Source organism: Populus alba, chromosome 1 (genome assembly GCF_005239225.2).
Source record: "Populus alba chromosome 1, ASM523922v2, whole genome shotgun sequence".
Classification (NCBI taxonomy): Eukaryota; Viridiplantae; Streptophyta; class Magnoliopsida; order Malpighiales; family Salicaceae; genus Populus; species Populus alba.
The window spans coordinates 30,428,814-30,452,091 of record NC_133284.1 but is presented as its reverse complement, the minus strand read 5'-3'; the positions used below and the strand labels follow the sequence as shown (position 1 = coordinate 30,452,091).

At 40.7% G+C, this 23,278-nt stretch overlaps 1 protein-coding gene across 1 annotated transcript; it reads right to left on the bottom strand.

The window, feature by feature from the left end:
• Window positions 1-1,752: 1,752 nt before the first annotated feature.
• On the bottom strand, window positions 1,753-20,756 carry LOC118033014 (uncharacterized). Its single transcript, XM_073412283.1, has 3 exons — window positions 19,971-20,756; window positions 2,095-2,689; window positions 1,753-1,986 (listed from the first exon to the last, which is right to left on the bottom strand). The coding sequence occupies exons 1-2, from the start codon at window positions 20,719-20,721 to the stop codon at window positions 2,124-2,126; spliced, it is 1,317 nt and encodes a 438-aa protein (XP_073268384.1). The 5' UTR covers window positions 20,722-20,756; the 3' UTR covers window positions 1,753-1,986; window positions 2,095-2,123.
• Window positions 20,757-23,278: the final 2,522 nt, after the last annotated feature.

The window sequence follows — 23,278 nt, the reverse complement described above, 5'->3', positions numbered from 1 at the left end:
GATCAAAGTTGCGTACTAAACATCGACTACTAGCCTCCTGCTTTTTGAGTGATTAATTTCTTTGTTTCAATAGTCTGAAATTGTGCATTGCAGGTAACAACAGATGAAGCTAGGGAAATGATAACCAGGCAACAAGAGGGTCCGATAGTTTTCCTAGGTGATTCTAGGGCACCAAGGCCAAGCCCGTGGAGAAAATTCCTTCTACTGAAGGAGCAAGATAGACTACAGCACCTAAAGAGAGTGGTGAAAATCCAACAACCACCTAATCAAGAGAAGCAAATGGCATGGTCATGGAGGAATCTCTTGAATTCAATATTGGGACAGGAAAATAAGAAAAAAAATGTGAAAATGGCAAATCCCCTGATTCATTCAATATCTATGATTGACGGCCTAACTTTAAAAACAACTATGGATGGATCACTGCAATTGATGAGTCTGATTACCAGCCTCTTCGCCACTCTGGTATTGGTGTCTGTCTGGTTAACCTCACCGCGGTAAAAATGTGAAAATGGCAAATCCTATGCATTTTTTATTCACAACAGAAGCAATGTCAGCTGAAGATTTCTCCATACTCTCTATCTACTGGAGTTTCATCCTCTTTAACGGCATCCAAATGGTCCTACTTATCAACTAACAGAAAATGTTAGCATTGCATCAACTGCGTGATACATTTGTTGACAAACACCCACATGTTCAATCGTAGCTGAATTAGTTAAACTCCTTGTTCTTATTTTCGTGTCAATTTTTTGTCTTAGGGATCAATGATGGCACCACATGTGAACCCAGCAACTACAGAGTATGGAATTGTTTTGAGTGGAAGCGGCAGAATACAGATTGTGTTTCCAAATGGAACACAAGTGATGAACGCAAGAGTAAAAGCAGAGACGATGCTTTCTGGGTCCCAAGATACTTCCCCTTCTGTCAAATTGCAGAAAGGTCAGGTTCTCTCGAGTTCTTCGGATTCACAACTTCAGCTCGCAAGAACAGGCCACAGCTCTTGATTGGTGCAAGCTCGACTCTTCAAACCTTGAGAATTCCTGAGCTCGCAGCTGCATTTTGTGTGAGCGAGGAAAGGGTTAAGCGCGTCAATCGTTACGGCACAGCGCGAGGCTGTTATATTGCCTTCAGCAACTGCAGCACCACCAGATGAGGAGGAGCAGGCGGCCAAGTTTCGAGGCGCTAAAGGTGATCAAGAGCTTTGGTATCGAAATGGTTATGGGTTTTGATTTGGGAAGAGTATCTTTTGGGGATAACTTTCATTTTTTCTTTTCTTAGTTCTTTTTCCTGCTTCGTTACTTTCAGAGTATGTTAATGAGTTTCACTGCATCGTTTCTAGAGTCATTATGACTAATTAATTTATTTTTTCTTACAAACTAAAGGTACTAGCTTACACTTGGCTCCAATATTATAGAGTTTGGCAATTAACTGGCAAGAGTTTCATTCAAAGATTGGTACCAGTTTTTTTCATATTTCATGAATTATTAATCTTACTTCATTAATAGACTATATATATTACCTCTTTGTTTTTCATATAATTATGAAATATCTTATTTTGACATTATTAAAGTTTATTAAGATATTATGTTTTAATTATTAAATTTTTAAATTAATCCAAATAAAAAATAAAAAGTATATAAATTGAAGCTCACAGATTTTAATTACTATATTATATTTTTTTTTAAATAACTATTTTATTGATATATAATATTTGAAAGCTCAAAAAAAAAAGAGATTATTAACAAGAAAAGAAATATAGTATAAGACCAAATTAAGAAAAAAAAAGTTTAATGATAAACAATGATTTATATGAGATAGAATGAAACAAAGAAAAAGTGTCTCTCTATAAACACCGCGAAGCATCACGTCCACGTTGCTCGTTCTAGCTCTTGAGAAGGGCGTTTCATTGAGACAGAATGAATGATATGAGCCACCAAGAAATCATTTCAGTGCTTCTTGCAGCCATTATTGTCTTCATAAATACATAATCTGCAATTCAAAACAGATCTTAAAAATTAGATGACACGACAGGATGAAAACAAGATAAAAGAAGAAATATAAAATTATTAACAAATTAATGTCCGAAACAAAACTTACATGAATATAAAAATCATAATTTAATTTGTCTAGTAATATGAGGGAGGGGGTGGTGAGGGAGAAGGTGGTGGTGGAGACATGTAGTAGTAAGGAGGAGGGGTTGATGGAGATGGTGGTGGTGGGGATTTATAGATGTAGGGAGGAGGTGGTGAAGGTGATGGTGGTGGTGGGGATTTATATAAATAGGGAGGAGGTGGCGATGGAGATGGTGGTGGCGGCGAATTATAAACATAAGGTGGGGGTGGAGATGGTGATGGAGGTGGTGGGGACTTGTAGACATAAGGTGGGGGTGGGGAAGGTGATGGTGGAGGCGGTGACTCGTAGATGTATGGTGGTGGTGGATATGGTGATGGGGGTGGTGGGGACATGTAGACATATGGAGGAGGTGGAGATGGTGATGGGGGTGGTGGAGACTTGTAGATATAGGGAGGCGGTGGGGATGGAGATGGTGGAGGAGGAGACTTATAAATGTATGGAGGAGGGGGAGACGGAGATGGAGGAGGTGGAGACTTGTACATATAAGGGGGAGGAGGTGAAGGTGATGGAGGTGGTGGGGACTTGTAGATGTATGGTGGGGGAGGTGATGGTGAAGGATGTTGTAACCCATTTTTGGGTCCCCGCAAAAAACTAAAATAAATAGCCAAAGAAGGCTAGAAAAATGACAAGAGGCAGAAGCGCTCGGAAAATGGTCAGAAAATTGGTCAAGGAGTATAAAGATACAAAGATTGGATTCTTGACAATATATTCTTGAAGGATGAGAACCCTATTGAGAAGGAAATTTTGAATTTTTAGGAGAGAAGCCCAAATTTGGATGTTTATGGGTTTAATTGATTTTTATTGGATTTATAGGGGATTTGATTGCAAGAAAATTTGATTTTTAAGTCAATTTGGGCTTTAAATTGAAGAAATTTAAGTTCTGGGGCCAAATTATAATTTTTAGGATTTTATTAAGTCAAATCAGGGGCTTAATTGCATAAATATTGAAGTTTAATGGCCAATTAGGGACTTAATTAAGAAAATCCGAAACCAGGGACCAAATTGGAAGAGGCGCGTAAATGGAGGGGCTGCAATTATTCGGTTCAGGGGCCTAATTGAAGAAATTGAAAGTTTATTAATCAATTGAGGACTCAATTGCATAAATCAGAGGCCAAGGACCAAAGTGAAAAATGCGGCCAACAAGAGGGGCGGAGACCGAATTTGAAGGACTGATTTGAAGTTTGGCCATTTAAATGAAACGGCGCGTTTTATCCAAAACGACGCCGTTTCATATATAAAAAAAAAAAAAAAAAAAAGAAGACTAGAACGGTGTCGTTTTGAACGACACTGTTCATCTTCTTCTTTCCCCCCGGTTTACCAGCAACAGAAGATGAAAAATTTGAAAACCTTCCCGCCTCTCTCTCCTCGCCCCCACCACCACCACCGAAAGCATCAATGGCCGACCAGCCGTTGCGTGATTGAAGGCGCACTAACAAAAGGCACGCCGGTCCCTTTTTTCCTTATAAATAGAGAGGAACCGAAGAGAAAGAGAGAAAAGAGAAAAAAAGAACCCAAAGAAAAAACAAAGAACCCGAAGGGAGGAGAGAGAGGAGAGACCGAACAGAGGGGAGAGAGTTATATTTTTTAAACTAAAAGGAGAGTGAAGTTTCAAACGAGGAGAGCACCATTGAAGAAAAGGCAGCACCTGCTCCTCTGCACGGGGAAGAAGAAGAAGGAAACAACCGTTGTCCTTAGGCTTCCCAGCCACTGTCACCGTCATAACCACTTGAGGCATCACCGGCTTCCTCTCCACCACCGCCACCACCATCAACGCTGCCAAAAAATAGCAGAATCACCGTGAGAGGGAAGAGCAGTGTGAGAAGCAGAAGAAGAAAGGAGAAGCAGAGGAGAACAGAGTAGAACAAAAACACAGAGAAAAAGGAAGAAAGGCCAGCCACCATCCCAGCCATCCTCCGGTCAGCAACCGCCAGCAAAACCACCACCAGCACCACTGTCAGCTCCTCTACCCAAGCTCATCGTCGCAGGTAACTCTTCCCTTTTATCCCGTATTCGTCTTCTTGCATGCAGAACGTGCACTGTGCACGTTCTGCAAGTAAGAAATTAATTAGCTGGTTACTGTGCAGGGGCATAGTAACCAGCTAATTAGGCACAGTAACCAGCTAATTAATTCTTCGGTTACTATGCAGGTCTAATTAATTAACAGGTTACTGTGCAGGTGCACAGCAACCACCTAATTAATTAAATGGTTACTGTGCAGGTGCACAGTAACCAGTCCATGTTCATTTCGGGTTGTAACATCAGCCCACACCATGTGTGGGCTGGGCTGAGTCCAGCCCTGTAGAAATTGGGCCCTAATTTATTTTGGGTTGATTTTTGGCCCAATTTCCTTTTAGGCCGAGTCTGGCCCGTTTGAAAAAATATCTTCAAAAAATTTGTGATTTTTGTGTAATTTTATTACTGTATTTTGATCAATATCAGTTTGTATTGTAAAGATACAAATCCGGTATTAAAATACCCGGTTTTCGTCAAAACATCAAAGATTTTCAAAATAAAAAATGTTTTTGCTTTCAAAAAAAAAAATTTCAAAAGGCCTTAAAAATAGTGTTGATTTTTCCTGCATATTTTTATTAGGGTGGATTAATATTGGTTTGTATTTTTATACCATAAGAATACCAATTCAGTGTTTAAAATACCCGTTTTCACAAAAAAAAAAAAATGTTTACAAAAAAAAAAATGTGTTTTTCTTGCGTGTTGCATACGGCCAATACTCTAACATGTTTTGAATTTTTTTTTTATATATAAAAAAAAATATTGGAAGTTTTGAAAATGTGTTTTCGCATAGATTTCTTAAACACAAAAAATCATTTTCTTTGCATTTGTGGATTTTACAACCTGTTTGTAAAACTCCAAAGGGTATTGGCCAATATTCCAAAAACTATAAAAATCTTATTTTGGGAGGAGAAGTTGTGGTTATTGTTCACCGCTAATGTTTGGATGAAGAAATCCTTAAAAGGACGAACATCCAAAATATTATCGGGAGTAATAAATCAACGCACATGTTTGAAAGAAGTTTTGGTTGCGATCGAGAACATTTCAAAATTTTAATTTTAATTTTTTTTCTCCACGGTTTACGAGTCGTGAAAAGTAGTTTTTTTTTAAAGAATCGTGAAAATTTTCTTCATTCTTTTATTCTCTTATCCTTGCGATTTACGAGTTGACGGGATTAGAAAACACCAACACCATAGACTATAAAGCAAACCAAACACCAAGCAGCTTACCTTAGGTAGGGCGTATTAGGGGTGCTAGTACCTTCCCTTTACGCAACCAGTCCCTTGCCTTAGAATCTCTGAAAGACCAGTTAGGGTTCCTAGTGACCAAATACTAGGTGGCGACTCCAAAGAACCAAATCATCAGAACACAACGAAAATCGCCAACCGATGTCGTGCCTTTATAAATTCTTTTTTTTGCGGGGGTGTGACAGAATGGCGACTCCACTGGGGATGTTAGGACTAAGCTTGATTTGTTTGTTTGTTTATGTTATATGTTATTGGTTTTTGTTTTCTTATGATGTTTTGTTTAAAAGCTTTAGCATATATCTTTACATTCTATCATACATGCCATAGTCATGCATCACTTTATTATTATTATTATGTTTTGGAGGGCACACACATGTAACTCTAAGTTTAAGTGGGGGACTAGCAGCTTGCCTTATGACTTGAGTCAAGGCTTAAGTTTGTGTAAACCCCAACTCTTTGCTGAGTGTTTAGACTGATAGTGATTGGTACACGTGCCATCCCACTATCTGCTGGACCTCCATATCGCCTTTACGAGGGTGATCACTGGAACAGCAAGAGACCCTCTTTTAGAGACCTAGTAGTAAACCTACCCTCTGTCTCACGTAAAAGAACTAGAACCTATCCTTAGGGTGTATGTTCCGATATAAATCTTTTGCATCGAAACAAGACTAACCCCCCCATGCATTTTGAATTGCAGGATTTGTGAACGAAATGACCATCACCAAATCTTCCATAGAGTATGGAAAGAATTCTGAACTGTCACAATTGATTGAAGGAGACTGCCTTAGAAGCGATGCTAAGAAGATGTCGCCAATCAAGAACCTGAATTGCATATTGAATGAGGTGAACAAGTTAACGACTCATTTTCAGAATGTGGATAAAGATGCATTTTTTAGGAAATACGGACGTTTGATGGAAATCGCAAAGGTAGAAGTTTTAAGCCCAGCTGTGCGAGCCTTAGTTCATTTTTGGGATCCAGAATACCGATGTTTCTCCTTTGGAAGCATAGACTTGTGCCCCACGATTGAGGAATATGGATTGTTGACCGAGTTTCCGAATGACCTGTATCGAATTTATTCTCCTTTGAGATCCGACAAGATCATCCCTGAGCTGTCAAAACTGCTCAGAATCCCCAACTTGGAAAAGTTTATGGAAAAGAATGGCACCGGTTTGAAATGGAGGATGCTAGAGTTGGAAAAGGAGTCAGAAGTAGAAAAAGAGAGATTGATTGCCTTAGGTATATTTGGCCTTGTGTTGTTCCCAAGTCAGACTGGTTTAGTAAGCTTGGAGGCCGCCGCTGCTTATGTGGAGTATGAGAACACACAGATCAATCCAGTGGTTGCTATCTTAGCCGAAACATTTTTGACACTTAACCATTGTAGAAAAGCTGGAAAAGGAGCAATGAGATGCTGCACGCAACTGTTGTATATTTGGATGGTGAGCCATATCGAAACAAAGAAACCTGTCTTCAATAATTTTTGGTGGTTCACTCAAAAACCCCTAAAGTTAGTGGAAGAAGAAGAATGGGGAGATCTAAACAACCAGGGTTGGGTTGATAAATTGGAAGGATTATCTAATAGCGATTTTAAATGGAGAGCACCATGGGTAACAACAACGAAGGTCCTAATGAGTTGTGGACAAAGGCATTGGGTACCATTGGTGGGGATTACGGGTTATGTGAGTTATGCTCCGACTTTAGTGGTAAGACAATTCGGGGGCATACAGTTTGTTCCCAGAACTATGGGAATTGCTCAATTCTTTGGTCTGTTCAAAGATCCCATGGCAAAAGAAGTTTTGGAGATCATCAAACAAGATTGGAAGCATCTAGTGTTGGTGGAAATAGAAGGTTTGAGAGATCCAAGTGTGAGCGAAGGATATGTAAAATGGAGAGCCTCAGCTGCTTCAGCCATGCCTTGCGCTATAGAGGAGCCTATTAAGGGAAAAGAGGTTAATATTGAAGATGATTTAGCTGCTTCAGCCATGCCTCGTGTAGAAGTCAAATCTCCTCAAACCATAGAGGAACCCCTCAAAAGAAAGAGGGTTAACAGTGAATTGAGAAGGCAAGTGGACAAACTAAGAATAGAGTTGAGCAAGAGCAGAAAGGACAAGGCGACGTTGGAAGGAATGATGCTAGAAGAGGATAAAAGGAGAACATTTCTAGATGAGCAAATACAGTCTAGAGATGCGAAAATAACCAAGCTTGAGTTAAAGTTGGTTGAGGAGAAGATTGCTAGGGAAAGGAGTGAGAATGAGCTTAAAGGGTTGAGTTTGGATTGGATGCAAAGTTGTTCTGAACTTGAAGCAATGGAGATGGACTTTAGCGATTGCCAAGAAAGTGCAAAATATTACCAAGAAAAAATTTGTGCAAATGCAATTCGAACTAATGGATAGGATTAGGAGGTATAAGGATTTGAATAAGAAATATATAGAGTTGGAAAGCAAAAGGGGAGGATTCGAGGATGTTAAAGCGGAGTTAGCAGCCAAGAGGAGTGAGATAAAAGTTGCAAGGATAAAGCTCGACAAAGAACGCGAAAAGTCGAAGTATTTGGATGAGAAGCTAGTAGCAACGGAAAAGCACAAGGATCGAATCGACGCCAACAACATTGCTTTGAACAGAACAAACATGTTGCTCATAGAAAAAATGACCAAAACCGATGAGCAAATGGACGAAGCTGCTGCACATGCTCGAATTATTAGAATCAATGCACGGAATGTGGGAGGAGACATCATTCGCTATCGCCGAAGCCTAGCCGAAACCGATGCCTTTTTAGGGAAGATTGAGAACCGCGGCTTTGCTTTCTTACCTTTGGCTAAGGAGTTTATGGAGGAAAGAGATTAGCATGTTGTATTTTTTTAAAATGTATTTTTATCCAAGCATTAATGAAAAGGGCGTTGACCCATCTTCTTATGCAAAATCTGTCTCTTGGTGAACATGATTCTAGCAAAACGACTCGAAAGGCAGAACTTCTATCAAAGCAATGTGACAAGAGAATGCTTATAATGGGATGGTTATTTTTCGTTCACAATAAAAACATGCATGCATCCATCACAATCATACATTTTCTCATACATCTATGCATGCATCTCCAGATCGTGAAACATAGGTCCCACATCCAGAGTCCACCAAACCCGGTCCAGATCAAGAATGGAAAACGAAGAAAGAGCTCAGTTAGAGTCACACTACCAGACCGAGTTGGAATCCGTGAAAAATGAAGTTTCCCGGTTGACCAATCTGCTTGAGCAACTTTTAAAAGCCAAGAATGGGGAGGGAACATCTACCCAACCACCTATAGGAGCACCATCGGCCCCTGTCCCGGGGGTATCTCAGAATATGGGGGCAGATTCAGCAACGGGGCAGCACTTTACACCTGTTATTCCCATTCAGCCCCCTCAAGCTCATATCACTGTAGATTTAACAGCCGAGGGGCCTTCCGATAATAGGTCCACGGGTTTTGTGAATGATGACAAGATATCAGCATTAGAAGGAAGGTTAAGAGCAGTCGAGGGAAATGATTGGTTTGACCCCCTGCGAACGTCGGAAATATGCTTGGTACCTAACCTCACGGTACCAAAAGATTTTAGGATACCAGAGTTTATAAGGTATACTGGGTTGGAATGCCCAAACACTCACCTTCGATCTTATTGCAACAAGATGGCTGAAGTAATTCATGACGATAAGTTAATGATCTACTTTTTTCAAGACAGTCTATCGGGATCTGCGCTAAGTTGGTACATGAGGCTGGATAATGTCAAGATTAAGAAATGGAAGGACTTAGTGGAGGCTTTCCTAAAGCAATACAAGTTCAATTTGGAAATTGCTCCAGATCGAACGAGCCTCATGTCGATGGAAAAGAGAAGCCAAGAGTCAGTGAGGGCTTATGCACAAAGATGGAGGGACGAGGCCACGCACTTGCAACCCCCTTTGATAGAAACGGAGATGGTGACTTTGTTCGCCAATACATTCAAGGCACCTTACTATGAGCATTTAATGGGTAGCTCATCTCAACATTTCTATGATGTTGTACGTGTGGCGGAAAGAATCGAGCAAGGAATTAAAGCAGGGCGCATAGCGGAGCCTTTAGAGAAGAAAGGTTTTATGGGAAGGAAAAGAGAAGGGGACGTTAACAATTTGGAAGGCGGGTATAAAGGCAAAAAAGTAAATTTCCACAGCCCACAAGCACCTACCTCTCAATCCCCACGCATAAACTTTAACCAATCTTTTTCACCTAACCGAACAAATAACCAACCAAACTACCAAAATCATTACCAAAGACCCCACTCAGGATACACCTCAGAACAATTACCACCATTACCCATGCCTTTGAAGGACATGTATGCCAAACTTTTGAGCATTGGACAAATAGCTCCTATCCCTACACTACCACTACAACCACCATTCCCAATTTGGTACAAGCCCGATTTGACTTGTGAGTACCATGGGGGTAATCCCGGGCATGGGATTGAAACCTGCTATGCATTCAAGAAGAGGTTATCGGAACTTATTAAGTTAGGATGGGTATCTTTTGAAGACAAGCCCAATGTCAATTCAAACCCATTGCCTAAACATGTTCCAAACAGTGGCGGAATAGGCATGATCGAAGTGGGAAATCAATGCAAGGTGTTGAAGGTGCCGATGAAAAGGTTGTACGACATGTTAGTACAATCAGGATTTCTAGCGGTGAAGGTGGTAAGCCAATTGGAGAGAGGTGACTACTGTGAGTTCCATGGAAGAGAGGGACATCACATTGAGGATTGCACCGAGTTTTGTGAAAAGATTGCTAAAATGTTGAGGATGGGACAATTGAGGATTGAACCAATGGAGAGCAGGTGTGAAGTAAGTATGATGGAAGGTCAAGATAAGATGGCAGGAGTTTGCAGGGTTCAACAGACTGCTAATGGGCCCCCAAGGCTGATCTTGGTTAAACCATCCTGCACAAAAGAGAATCACAAGGCCATGCCGTACAATTATGGGTATGCCTCCAACGTTCGAGCTCCTTTTCCTTTGTTCCAGACGGAGATAGGTGGTTTGACCAGAAGTGGTCGTTGCTTTACGCCTGAAGAATGGAGGAAGGAAAAGGGTAAAGAAGTGGTAGATCTGGACAAAGCACCAGAAGTTAATAAGCCAGTAACGGAAGAGGAGTCGAATGAATTTTTGAAGTTGATCAAGCATAGCGAATATTGCATAGTGGATCAACTAAAAAAGACTCCAGCTCGGATCTCCCTTATGTCCTTGATACTCAGCTCTGAGCCGCATCGAAATGCCTTGCAAAAGGTATTGAATGAGGCGTATGTACCCCAAGACATTGAACATAAAACTATGGAGCATTTAGTAGGGAGGATCCATGCAACTAATTACCTCTACTTCACATCTGATGAGCTTGATGCTGAAGGTACCGGACACAACAAGCCTTTATACATCACGGTTAGGTGCAAAGACTGCCTCGTAGGGAAGGTGCTCATCGATAATGGCTCGGCCTTGAACGTATTGCCAAAGCACATTCTGGAGGAAATGCCGATTGATGAATCTCATATGAAGCCAAGTACTATGATGGCCAGAGCATATGATGGCTCACCTAGGCCAATACTTGGGACTTTAGAAGTGGAGCTATATGTGGGACCGCAAATGTTCCTAGTGACACTTCAGGTTATGGATATTCACCCTTCCTATAGTATGTTGTTGGGAAGACCTTGGATCCACGCAGCGGGGGCAGTAGCTTCATCATTACACCAATGTTTGAAGTACATCATGAATGGGATGTTAGTAACCGTCAGGGCTGAGGAGGCAATAGCCATGACAAAGAATGTGGCTGTGCCTTTCATCGAAGCCTGGATATTGCAAGGAATAACAATATCCATGCTTTTGAGATCGTGAACGCTGACTGGGTACCAGAGAACTCCGTGTTAAGAAGACCAAGGATCTCAGAAGCGGCAAGGATGGCAAGTCTATGTTTCTTGAACCGTGGGGTCCCACTTCGATATAACCTCGCTTGCGGAATACCAGAAGGGGCTAATCCGACAAGGAAGAGAAAGGCTGATCAAAGATTTGGGCTAGGATATCAACCTAACCAAGAGGATTATCGTTGGGCTGCTGATCGGAGAAGGACAAGAAGGATGGCTAGAATTAAAGGAAGAGATCTTGAAGAAGAACAGCTGGAAATCCCTCCCCTTAGCGTATCATTCCCAAGAGCTGCATACATAGTGCAACATGATAAGGGAGCTGAAAGCCTGGGTCTAGAGCTGGCAAATATGAGCATAAACACCTTGGAGGGGAAGGAGAAGGAAAAAGGTGATGCGAAAGAAATAGCAGGAAAAGAAGATGAAGTGCTGCCACAACTAACTATCCATACACTAGAAGAAGTCTCCGCCAAGACCTGTGTGCGCAAGTTGGCTCAAGGCGAAAAGTTCCAGAATTGGGTGACCCAAGAAGCTCCAATGGTTTTCAAAATGTAAACCAACTTTGTTTGCTTTAGAATGTTTGTCATTTGCTTATGCTTGCTTTATTTTCTCTAGTTGACAATCGAGGCTCATGATGTCAGCTAGATTCTATGTTTGTCATGGAGCCCACCTTTTCCCTTTGAATAAATGTGAGATCATGCACTTTTTCAAAAATTGATTATTTATATATGCATTTACACCAAGCACTTCCCGCTTTCAGGAATCCTGAAAGCGGATCTCCTACAACATCACATACATCTAGCATCAAGAATAAATGGCCAAACTTGAACGAGCATGTAATATCTATGGAAGAAGAAGAGTGGGATGAAAGCAATATCAGTGAATTCACCAGGCTAGTAGAACAACAGGAACAGACTTGGAAGCCTGCCACCGAGGAACTCGAAACTATCAATGTGGGCAATGGTCAGCTCAGGAAAGAGTTGAAAATAGGTACCTTAATTACTTCTGAACAAAGGATAAAACTGATCACCCTATTACAAGAATATTCGGATGTCTTTGCTTGGTCATATGAAGATATGCCCGGTTTGGATACAAGTATTGTAGAACACAAGATACCGTTGGAAGAAGGGTATAAGCCAGTCAAGCAGAAACTGAGGAGGGCCCACCCGGACGTCTGGATCAAGGTCAAGGCAGAACTCGAAAAGCAATGGGATGCTGGCTTTCTAGAAGTAGTTAGATATCCGCAATGGGTATCTAACATTGTTGTGGTGCCTAAGAAGGAAGGGAAGATTAGAGTTTGTGTAGATTTTCGGAATTTGAATAGAGCTAGTCCTAAGGATGATTTTCCTCTACCACACATAGATGTTTTAGTGGATAACGCTGCCCGAAGTTCCACTTATTCCTTTATGGACGGTTTTTCAGGATACAATCAAATAAAAATGGCTCCCGAGGATAAGGCGAAAACAACTTTTGTCACACCTTGGGGACCTACTGCTACAAGGTCATGCCATTTGGGTTAAAGAATGCGGGTGCAACATATCAAAGAGCAATGGTGACTCTATTCCACGACATGATGCACAAAGAAATTGAGGTATATGTAGATGATATGATTGCCAAGTCTAAAAAGGAACAAGATCATGTGGAAGTTTTAAGGAAGTTATTTGAGAGGTTGAGGAAGTATGAACTAAGGCTTAATCCTGCAAAATGTTCATTCGGAGTTAAGTCGGGCAAGCTGTTGGGATTTGTGGTAAGCGATAGAGGTATAGAGGTGGATCCAGACAAAGTAAGGGCCATTCAAGCTATGTCATCCCCTAAGACGGAGAAAGAAGTAAGAGGATTCTTAGGAAGGTTGAATTACATTGCTCGATTTATAGCTCAGCTAACAACAACATGCGAGCCTATATTCCGACTACTAAGGAAAAAGAACCCTGGAACCTGGAATGAGGAGTGTGAGGAGGCGTTCAATAAAATCAAGCATTATTTACAAAATCCACCTCTACTGGTGCCTCCTGTATCAGGGAAACCTCTAGTATTATATCTAACCGTAACTGAAGTAGCCATGGGATGTGTATTGGGTCAGCATGATGAAACCGGAAGGAAGGAAAGAGCTATTTATTACTTGAGTAAGAAATTCACTGAATGTGAGTCCAGATACACGGAGATAGAAAAGTTGTGTTGTGCATTGGTGTGGGCGGCAAAGAGGTTACGACATTACATGTTATACTATACCACTTGGTTGATTTCAAAATTGGATCCCCTGAGGTATATTTGTAATAAGCCTTTTCTCTCAAGTCGAATTGCAAGGTGGCAGGTTTTGTTAGCAGAATATGACATAGTGTACATGACAAGGAAAGCCGTAAAAGGGAGTGCCATTGCAGACCATTTGGCCGATAATGCTGTTGAAGATTACGAACCTTTGGATTTTGATTTCCCTGATGAAGATATATCGTCAATAGAAAAGGAAGAAGAGAAGACAGAGTGGTGGACCATGTTTTTTGACGGGGCAGTAAATGTATATGGTAACGGGGCAGGGGCGGTAATAATCTCTCCTGATAAGAAACAATACCCAGTTTCGGTCAAACTACATTTTGAGTGCACCAACAATACAGCTGAGTACGAAGCTTGTATACTCGGTTTAGAAGCGGCATTGGAGTTAAAGATAAAGAAGATAGATGTATATGGGGATTCAATGTTGATCATCTGCCAGGTCAAAGGGGAATGGCAAACCAAAGAGGAAAAGTTGAGGCCGTACCAGGAATACCTATCTATGCTAGCAAAGGAATTTGAAGAAATTAGATTCACCCATCTAGGAAGGGAGGGGAACCATTTTGCGGATGCTTTGGCCACACTAGCTGCTATGACTACCATTGACCTCAAGTGCAAGGTACAACCGGTACACATTGATATTAGAAATGATCCAGCGCACTGTTGTTTAGTCGAAAGAGAGGTGGACGGACAACCTTGGTATTACGATATCAAGAATCTTGTGCAGAATCAGGAATATCCAGTGGGAGCTTCTAACACGGATAAGAAAACCTTGAGAAGGTTGGCTATAGACTTCTATTTAGATGGAGAGATTTTATATAAAAGATCATTTGATGGTACCCTGTTAAGGTGTTTGGATGAGGCAGATGCTAGAAAGGCATTAAGAGAGGTCCATGAGGGGATTTGCTCAACCCATGCTAGCGGGCACATGATGGCAAGGAAAATCCAAAGGGCTGGTTATTTTTGGATGACACTAGAAAAAGATTGTATCGACTATGTCAGAAAATGTCACAAATGTCAAATTTACAGTGATAAGGTCAATATGCCACCAACTCCTCTGTTTAACTTAACATCTCCATGGCCTTTCGCGATGTGGGGAATTGATGTGATTGGACCTGTAAACCCAAAAGCGAGCAATGGTCATAGATTTATCCTCGTGGCTATTGACTACTTCACAAAATGGGTAGAAGCCGGGTCATTTGCTCATGTGACACAAAAAGTGGTGAAGAAATTTATTGAGAGAGATTTGATATGTCGGTATGGTCCCCCAGAACAGATTATAACTGATAATGCCCAGAATTTCAACGGCAAGATGATAATAGAGCTCTGCACTAAATGGAAAATCAAGCATTCCAATTCTTCGCCATATAGACCAAAGATGAATGGGGCGGTAGAAGCTGCTAACAAGAATGTCAAAAAGATTGTTCAGAAGATGGTAGTCACCTATAAGGATTGGCATGAGATGTTACCATTTGCCCTTCATGCATATCGCACCGCAGTTCGAACCTCAACAGGGACTACCCCATATTCTTTGGTGTACGGTATGGAAGCAGTGATGCCTTTGGAAGTGGAAATCCCATCGTTAAGAGTGTTAATAGATTCTGAGATAGAAGAGGCCGAGTGGGCTAGAGTGAGATACGAGCAATTGAACTTGATCAGTGAGAAGAGGATGGCCGCAATATGTCATCACCAACTTTATCAGAAACGAATGGCTAAGGCGTATGATAAGAAGGTTAGACCGCGTTTGTTTCAAGAAGGGGATCTAGTATTGAAGAAAATATTGTCATTACCAGGAGATGATCAAAGCAAATGGGCACCAAATTATGAGGGTCCTTATGTAGTAACAAAGGCATTCTCAGGAGGAGCGTTGAAGTTAGCTAGAATGGATGGAGAAGACCTAGCTCGGCCTGTGAATTCTGACTCTGTAAAAAGATATTACGCTTGATGTAGTTCCCTAAATTAATAAAGCAAAGTTTGGCCATTGATTTCTTTCCTTTTGTGCATTGATCTCACAACAATCATTTTTTGCATTAATCCCAACAGTGCATCTCCTCACGCATTTAAAAAGTTTAGCATCGACTGAACGAATTTCTTCTCTATATAAAAGCTCAAACTAGGATCACACCTCTACACTGGGGGCAATACAAGATGTTTTATGAAAAGTTTTTACGGAAGCCTATAGATTTGAAAACCAAGCTAAAGCAATGACATAAAAGCAAGAACAAGTCTTACATTTTGAGAAAAGGACTACTTGAGGAAAGTCAAATACTTTTTCTCCAAGAATATGATAAGAAAAAAGGCAACACGAGAGATGAATTCGGCATACGACTTCAAAAGCACGCTCATGTTACGAGGAAGTCTCATGAACTAGAAGAGGAGGATGGGGGCCTATGTTTCAAAACCAGGTACGAATGCATGCATTGCATCTAATCATAAAGTCATTGCACGTATGTTTTTTTTTTTTCTCGTTACAGGAGGAGATCTTAGTGCATTCCAACGAGATTGTGGACGAAGAAAGAATCATTGAGTTGAGTCTAGAACAGAAAGAAGAGAAGATAATATTTTTCAGACCCTGCCAGCAGGAAGAACGACATCGATAGCAATTGGTAAAAGGGAATCGTCAGATGAGATTCCAAGTTGTTTGGTTAAAAGAGATCGCAAGAAGGGATCTCGTTTTTCGATGAAGATCGCCAGAAGGGACTTCATATTTCAGCTTTGAATAAAAGGGAATCACCAGATGGGATTCCAGGTTGTTTGAGATCGCCAGAAGGGATCTCGTGTTTCACTATTGTGGAGGTCGCCAGATGGGACCTCACACTTCACGTTGGTTAAAAGGAGTCGCCAGATGGGATTCCAGGTTGTTTGAGATCGCCAGAAGGGATCTCATTTTTCACTATTGTGGAGGTCGCCAGATGGGACCTCACACTTCACGTTGGTTAAAAGGAGTCACCAGATGGGATTCCAGGTTGCTTGAGATCGCCAGAAGGGATCTCGTGTTTCACTATTGTGGAGGTCGCTAGATGGGACCTCACACTTCACGTTGGTTAAAAGGAATCGCCAGATGAGATTCCAGGTTGTTTGAGATCGCCAGAAGGGATCTCGTGTTTCGCTATTGTGGAGGTCGCCAGATGGGAACTCACACTTAATGTTGGTTAAAAGGAATCGCCAGATGGGATTCCAGGTTGTTTGAAATCGCCAGAAGGGATTTCGCGTTTCACTATTTTGGGAGGTCGCCGGATGGGACCTCATACTTCATGTTTGTTAATAGGAATCCCAGATGGGATTATAAGTTTGATTAAAGGAGATCGCCAGAAGGGATCTCGCATTTCGATATTTTTCAAAAAAGGGGTCGCCAGAAGGGACCCCATATTTCATTTTCGTTGAAGGGAATTGCCAGATGGGATTCCGAGGGCCGAAGAGGATTGTTGTAAAGAAAGAGTTTCAGATCGATCAAGCTTCGACTAGATCAGTTTTCGGGAGTTTAGTTGGGACTATCTTTATAAAACTTACTGCGCAAAGCCTTCGCTCCGTAAGCTCTATAAAGAGGGGGCATCTGTTGTAACCCATTTTTGGGTCCCCGCAAAAAACTAAAATAAATAGCCAAAGAAGGCTAGAAAAATGACAAGAGGCAGAAGCGCTCGGAAAATGGTCAGAAAATTGGTCAAGGAGTATAAAGATACAAAGATTGGATTCTTGACAATATATTCTTGAAGGATGAGAACCCTATTGAGAAGGAAATTTTGAATTTTTAGGAGAGAAGCCCAAATTTGGATGTTTATGGGTTTAATTGATTTTTATTGGATTTATAGGGGATTTGATTGCAAGAAAATTTGATTTTTAAGTCAATTTGGGCTTTAAATTGAAGAAATTTAAGTTCTGGGGCCAAATTATAATTTTTAGGATTTTATTAAGTCAAATCAGGGGCTTAATTGCATAAATATTGAAGTTTAATGGCCAATTAGGGACTTAATTAAGAAAATCCGAAACCAGGGACCAAATTGGAAGAGGCGCGTAAATGGAGGGGCTGCAATTATTCGGTTCAGGGGCCTAATTGAAGAAATTGAAAGTTTATTAATCAATTGAGGACTCAATTGCATAAATCAGAGGCCAAGGACCAAAGTGAAAAATGCGGCCAACAAGAGGGGCGGAGACCGAATTTGAAGGACTGATTTGAAGTTTGGCCATTTAAATGAAACGGCGCGTTTTATCCAAAACGACGCCGTTTTCATATATAAAAAAAAAAAAAAAAAAAAAAAGAAGACTAGAACGGTGTCGTTTTGAACGACATTGTTCATCTTCTTCTTTCCCCCCGGTTTACCAGCAACAGAAGATGAAAAATTTGAAAACCTTCCCGCCTCTCTCTCCTCGCCCCCACCACCACCACCGAAAGCATCAATGGCCGACCAGCCGTTGCGTGATTGAAGGCGCACTAACAAAAGGCACGCCGGTCCCTTTTTTCCTTATAAATAGAGAGGAACCGAAGAGAAAGAGAGAAAAGAGAAAAAAAGAACCCAAAGAAAAAACAAAGAACCCGAAGGGAGGAGAGAGAGGAGAGACCGAACAGAGGGGAGAGAGTTATATTTTTTAAACTAAAAGGAGAGTGAAGTTTCAAACGAGGAGAGCACCATTGAAGAAAAGGCAGCACCTGCTCCTCTGCACGGGGAAGAAGAAGAAGGAAACAACCGTTGTCCTTAGGCTTCCCAGCCACTGTCACCGTCATAACCACTTGAGGCATCACCGGCTTCCTCTCCACCACCGCCACCACCATCAACGCTGCCAAAAAATAGCAGAATCACCGTGAGAGGGAAGAGCAGTGTGAGAAGCAGAAGAAGAAAGGAGAAGCAGAGGAGAACAGAGTAGAACAAAAACACAGAGAAAAAGGAAGAAAGGCCAGCCACCATCCCAGCCATCCTCCGGTCAGCAACCGCCAGCAAAACCACCACCAGCACCACTGTCAGCTCCTCTACCCAAGCTCATCGTCGCAGGTAACTCTTCCCTTTTATCCCGTATTCGTCTTCTTGCATGCAGAACGTGCACTGTGCACGTTCTGCAAGTAAGAAATTAATTAGCTGGTTACTGTGCAGGGGCACAGTAACCAGCTAATTAATTCTTCGGTTACTATGCAGGTCTAATTAATTAACAGGTTACTGTGCAGGTGCACAGCAACCACCTAATTAATTAAATGGTTACTGTGCAAGTGCACAGTAACCAGTCCATGTTCATTTCGGGTTGTAACATCAGCCCACACCATGTGTGGGCTGGGCTGAGTCCAGCCCTGTAGAAATTGGGCCCTAATTTATTTTGGGTTGATTTTTGGCCCAATTTCCTTTTAGGCCGAGTCTGGCCCGTTTGAAAAAATATCTTCAAAAAATTTGTGATTTTTGTGTAATTTTATTACTGTATTTTGATCAATATCAGTTTGTATTGTAAAGATACAAATCCGGTATTAAAATACCCGGTTTTCGTCAAAACATCAAAGATTTTCAAAATAAAAAATGTTTTTGCTTTCAAAAAAAAAATTTCAAAAGGCCTTAAAAATAGTGTTGATTTTTCCTGCATATTTTTATTAGGGTGGATTAATATTGGTTTGTATTTTTATACCATAAAAATACCAATTCAGTGTTTAAAATACCCGTTTTCACAAAAAAAAAAAATGTTTACAAAAAAAAAAAATGTGTTTTCTTGCGTGTTGCATACGGCCAATACTCTAACATGTTTTGAATTTTTTTTTTTTATATATAAAAAAAATATTGGAAGTTTTGAAAATGTGTTTTCGCATAGATTTCTTAAACACAAAAATCATTTTCTTGCATTTGTGGATTTTACAACCTGTTTGTAAAACTCCAAAGGGTATTGGCCAATATTCCAAAAACTATAAAAATCTTATTTTGGGAGGAGAAGTTGTGGTTATTGTTCACCGCTAATGTTTGGATGAAGAAATCCTTAAAAGGACGAACATCCAAAATATTATCGGGAGTAATAAATCAACGCACATGTTTGAAAGAAGTTTTGGTTGCGATCGAGAACATTTCAAAATTTTAATTTTAATTTTTTTCTCCACGGTTTACGAGTCGTGAAAAGTAGTTTTTTTTTTAAAGAATCGTGAAAATTTTCTTCATTCTTTTATTCTCTTATCCTTGCGATTTACGAGTTGACGGGATTAGAAAACACCAACACCATAGACTATAAAGCAAACCAAACACCAAGCAGCTTACCTTAGGTAGGGCGTATTAGGGGTGCTAGTACCTTCCCTTTACGCAACCAGTCCCTTGCCTTAGAATCTCTGAAAGACCAGTTAGGGTTCCTAGTGACCAAATACTAGGTGGCGACTCCAAAGAACCAAATCATCAGAACACAACGAAAATCACCAACCGATGCCGTGCCTTTATAAATTTTTTTTTTTGCGGGGGTGTGACAAAGGAGGTGGCGGGGACTTGTAAACATATGGTGGAGGTGGGGAGGGTGATGGTGGAGGTGGTGACTTGTAGATGTATGGTGGTGGAGGTGAAGGTGATGGAGGTGGTGGGGATTTGTAAACATATGGTGGAGGTGGGGAAGGTGATGGTGGAGGTGGGGACTTATAGATGTATGGGGGTGGTGGGGACATGTAAACATATGGAGGAGGTGGTGAAGGCGATGGTGGAGGAGGAGACTTATAAATGTAAGGGGGAGGGGGTGATGGTGATGGGGGAGGTGGAGGTGGAGGTGGAGATTTGTAAACATAAGGTGGAGGTGGAGATGATGATGGAGGTGGTGGGGACTTGTAGACATAAGGTGGAGGTGGGGAAGGTGATGGTGGGGGTGGTGACTTATAGATGTATGGTGGTGGTGGGGATGGTGATGGGGGTGGGGGTGGTGGGGACAGCTTGTAGACATATGGTGGAGGTGGTGATGGGGATGGTGGAGGAGGAGACTTGTAAATGTAAGGGGGAGGGGGTGATGGTGGAGGTGGAGGTGGAGGTGGAGGTGGAGGTGGAGATTTGTAAACATATGGTGGAGGTGGGGGAGGTGATGGTGGTGGTGGAGATTTGTAGTAGTATGCAGGAGGATAATATGGTAATATAGGTGGTAGCGGTGATGAATATTCATAAAGGTCATCTTTATCAGCAGCTACTTGAGCAACCACCAAGCATAGTGCCAAGGCACACACTAGTTGAGGCCAAATGTTGGCCATGTTTGGAGAAATTGGCTACTCTTCAATTCCCACCACTATGGTTTGGAGATGGGAAACAATACAAAGTTTCCAGTTTTTATAGCATTGGCCTCAACTACTACACATTTTTTTATTGTTTGATGTTTTCAACTAGTTCTAACAAACCAAAAGTTAATACCCTGTTCTAACGTTTTTGTCAACACCAGGAAAAAAAGAAAGATAACGGGTTTCCACTGGAATCCCCCTGACTGATCTCGTGTATGAAGTTTATAATTTATCTTGAAACTGTCAACAACAGTGAATATTGCCTGCAGAAACATTCACAATTCTATAAGAATATCGCAAGAACAATTCTAGGTTTGTGAAGATGTGATGTATGATTATAGAGATCTCCTTAATTAGAAACTTCCATTTGTAGTTTAATAAGCCGGAAAATATATTATTGAGACGCGTTCCACATCTTTTGTAATGTATGGTTTATGAACAATTCTATTCAGTTTTACCAACAAAATGACGTGTTAGAGAAAATAAAAAAGGAAAAATCCTTGCCTCCCATCAGTAATGAGATCTTGTGCCAGCCATATCTAACATATAATATTACGAGTATTCTCATGTATATATATCCTAGTAATTAATTAATGCTAAGTTAAAGTACGTGTGGTGTCAAATTAAGCATCAGTATTTATATATTTTGGTCGATCAAACAATTCGGGACAAATGCATGGAACCTAGCTACATCATAGCAGAATCATTATCTAATTGATATTGTCAACAAATACTAATAATTAAAAGGTGATATTCTAGATCGTGTTCATTGAAGAGAAAGCATCCCTTCAGGTCCAAAAATTAATTCATGCGTCCATGTTTTATTTTAGTTTGGTGTGGGATGGGTTTTTAGAGCTGTTGGAAAAGGTCAATGTTGTTGCTACTACCCGGTATTTTAACTTGTTTTTTGAAAAATCTTCTTTCAATGCGTTCAGTTATTAATGCATTTTTTAAGTCAATGTTAATATTATCCTTTTTTATATATATAAAAAATCAAAATATAATAAATAAATAAAGAAACCAAAAGTAAAAAGAAAAAAAATAAAGGATCAAAAAAAAATTTAGATTGCTTAGAGACCAAGCAATTGAGAGGAAAAAAACAAAAATCTTCAAAAAACAAAACGAAGGGAAGGTTTAGGATTTTAAAAAAAATAAATAAATAAATAACTGAAAAATATTGGAAAAAAAAAACTCTCTTGTTCATACACTTTCCAAAAGAAAAACACACTTAAAAAACCCTAAAACTATTTTTTTTTTAGGCCAGCCGCCAACAACTACCAGCAATTCCTACCGCAACCAAGAGATCTAGCTCTCAATCATCAATCCAAGTAAGCTCACCAAACTCACTATAAACGCATATGCACCCAACCCCAACTTCAGCTCCTCCTCCCCCGTAACAACACTTTCTCTGGTCCCTTCTTCACATGGCAGATCATCTCGCTAAACAAGGAGTGCACAGAATATCTGATTTTGTGGCTTGGTTATGACCCTCATAGATAATTTATCGGTACTTTGTTTAATCCAATGCAGATTATGTTGATTGGGGCATTCTTTTGGCTCCTATGCAGGAACCAGATGGTGGAAGGTTTTTATTGAGTTTGTAGGGTTTATGTTATATAGGTTTGCTAGCTAATTCAGCAAACTTTTTCTCTGTGTAATGATTGCATTGCACAATTTTGCATTTCTTAATAATAACAGCTTCTTTCAAAAAAAAAAAACCAACCATAAAACCTCTCAACTGCCTTCCCTCACCCATCCAACCAAGAGTATCCCCCATCTCCTCCATAAACCCCCACATTAAACAGTCATCAGTCAATGTTTATGCCTCTTGCTTCATGGATTTGAAACAAAAAAAGAAAACCCTAGAAATCTCCACCATGACTTCTACTAATTAAAGACCAGTAGCGTCGTCTTCTTCTCCTAATAGTGGCGTCTTGCACAACGTATCCTCACCAAAGATCCAGTGACTAGAACCAGTACCACTAGACCTATCATAAGCCAAAAAAAAAAAACACTATCCTCTACACCAAAACCAATGAGCTACCAATTACCCTTCTTAAACAACAACCTCCAACACGGCCAGCAACCCACAGCAACCACTGCAACGTCATTCCATCTTCACAACAGACCCGTAGTAGTTCAGTATAGCCGATAATAAAAGATGAAAAACCAATAAGGAAGGAGAAAGAAACGAAGCTAAGAGATGAAAGAAAACACCAGTTAAGAGAGAGAAAGTCGAAAGTTCATGTCCCTTGATCTCATCCCTCCAACACCAGTGAGCCACATTGTCAGTCTAGAATGAAGAGGAGATAGAGGAGCGCAAGATCCACCAGCCCACTCTCCTCCAACGGTGGAGGTACGTGAATCCACGCGCTAGTAGAGCTGGCAGCGCGTGGTACATGCACCGCCAATGTTCCAACGGTCCTCTAGCTTTGATTCCAATAGATCCCAGATACTTCAAACACCTCATAAGGTTGATTCATAGCTGCAAAATATTTGTTTGAACAAATTACTAAAATATTGTGAAAGTTAG

Excerpts from the sequence above, each read along its gene's own strand:
- LOC118033014 (XM_073412283.1), bottom strand. The coding sequence starts at position 20,721 with ATGGCCAACATTTGGCCTCAACTAGTGTGTGCCTTGGCACTATGCTTG. Across the intron at positions 2,690-19,970 it reads TGTTTACAAGTCCCCGCCAC|ATCCTTCACCATCACCTCCC; the intron begins CTCCTTTGTCAC and ends ATGGGTTACAAC.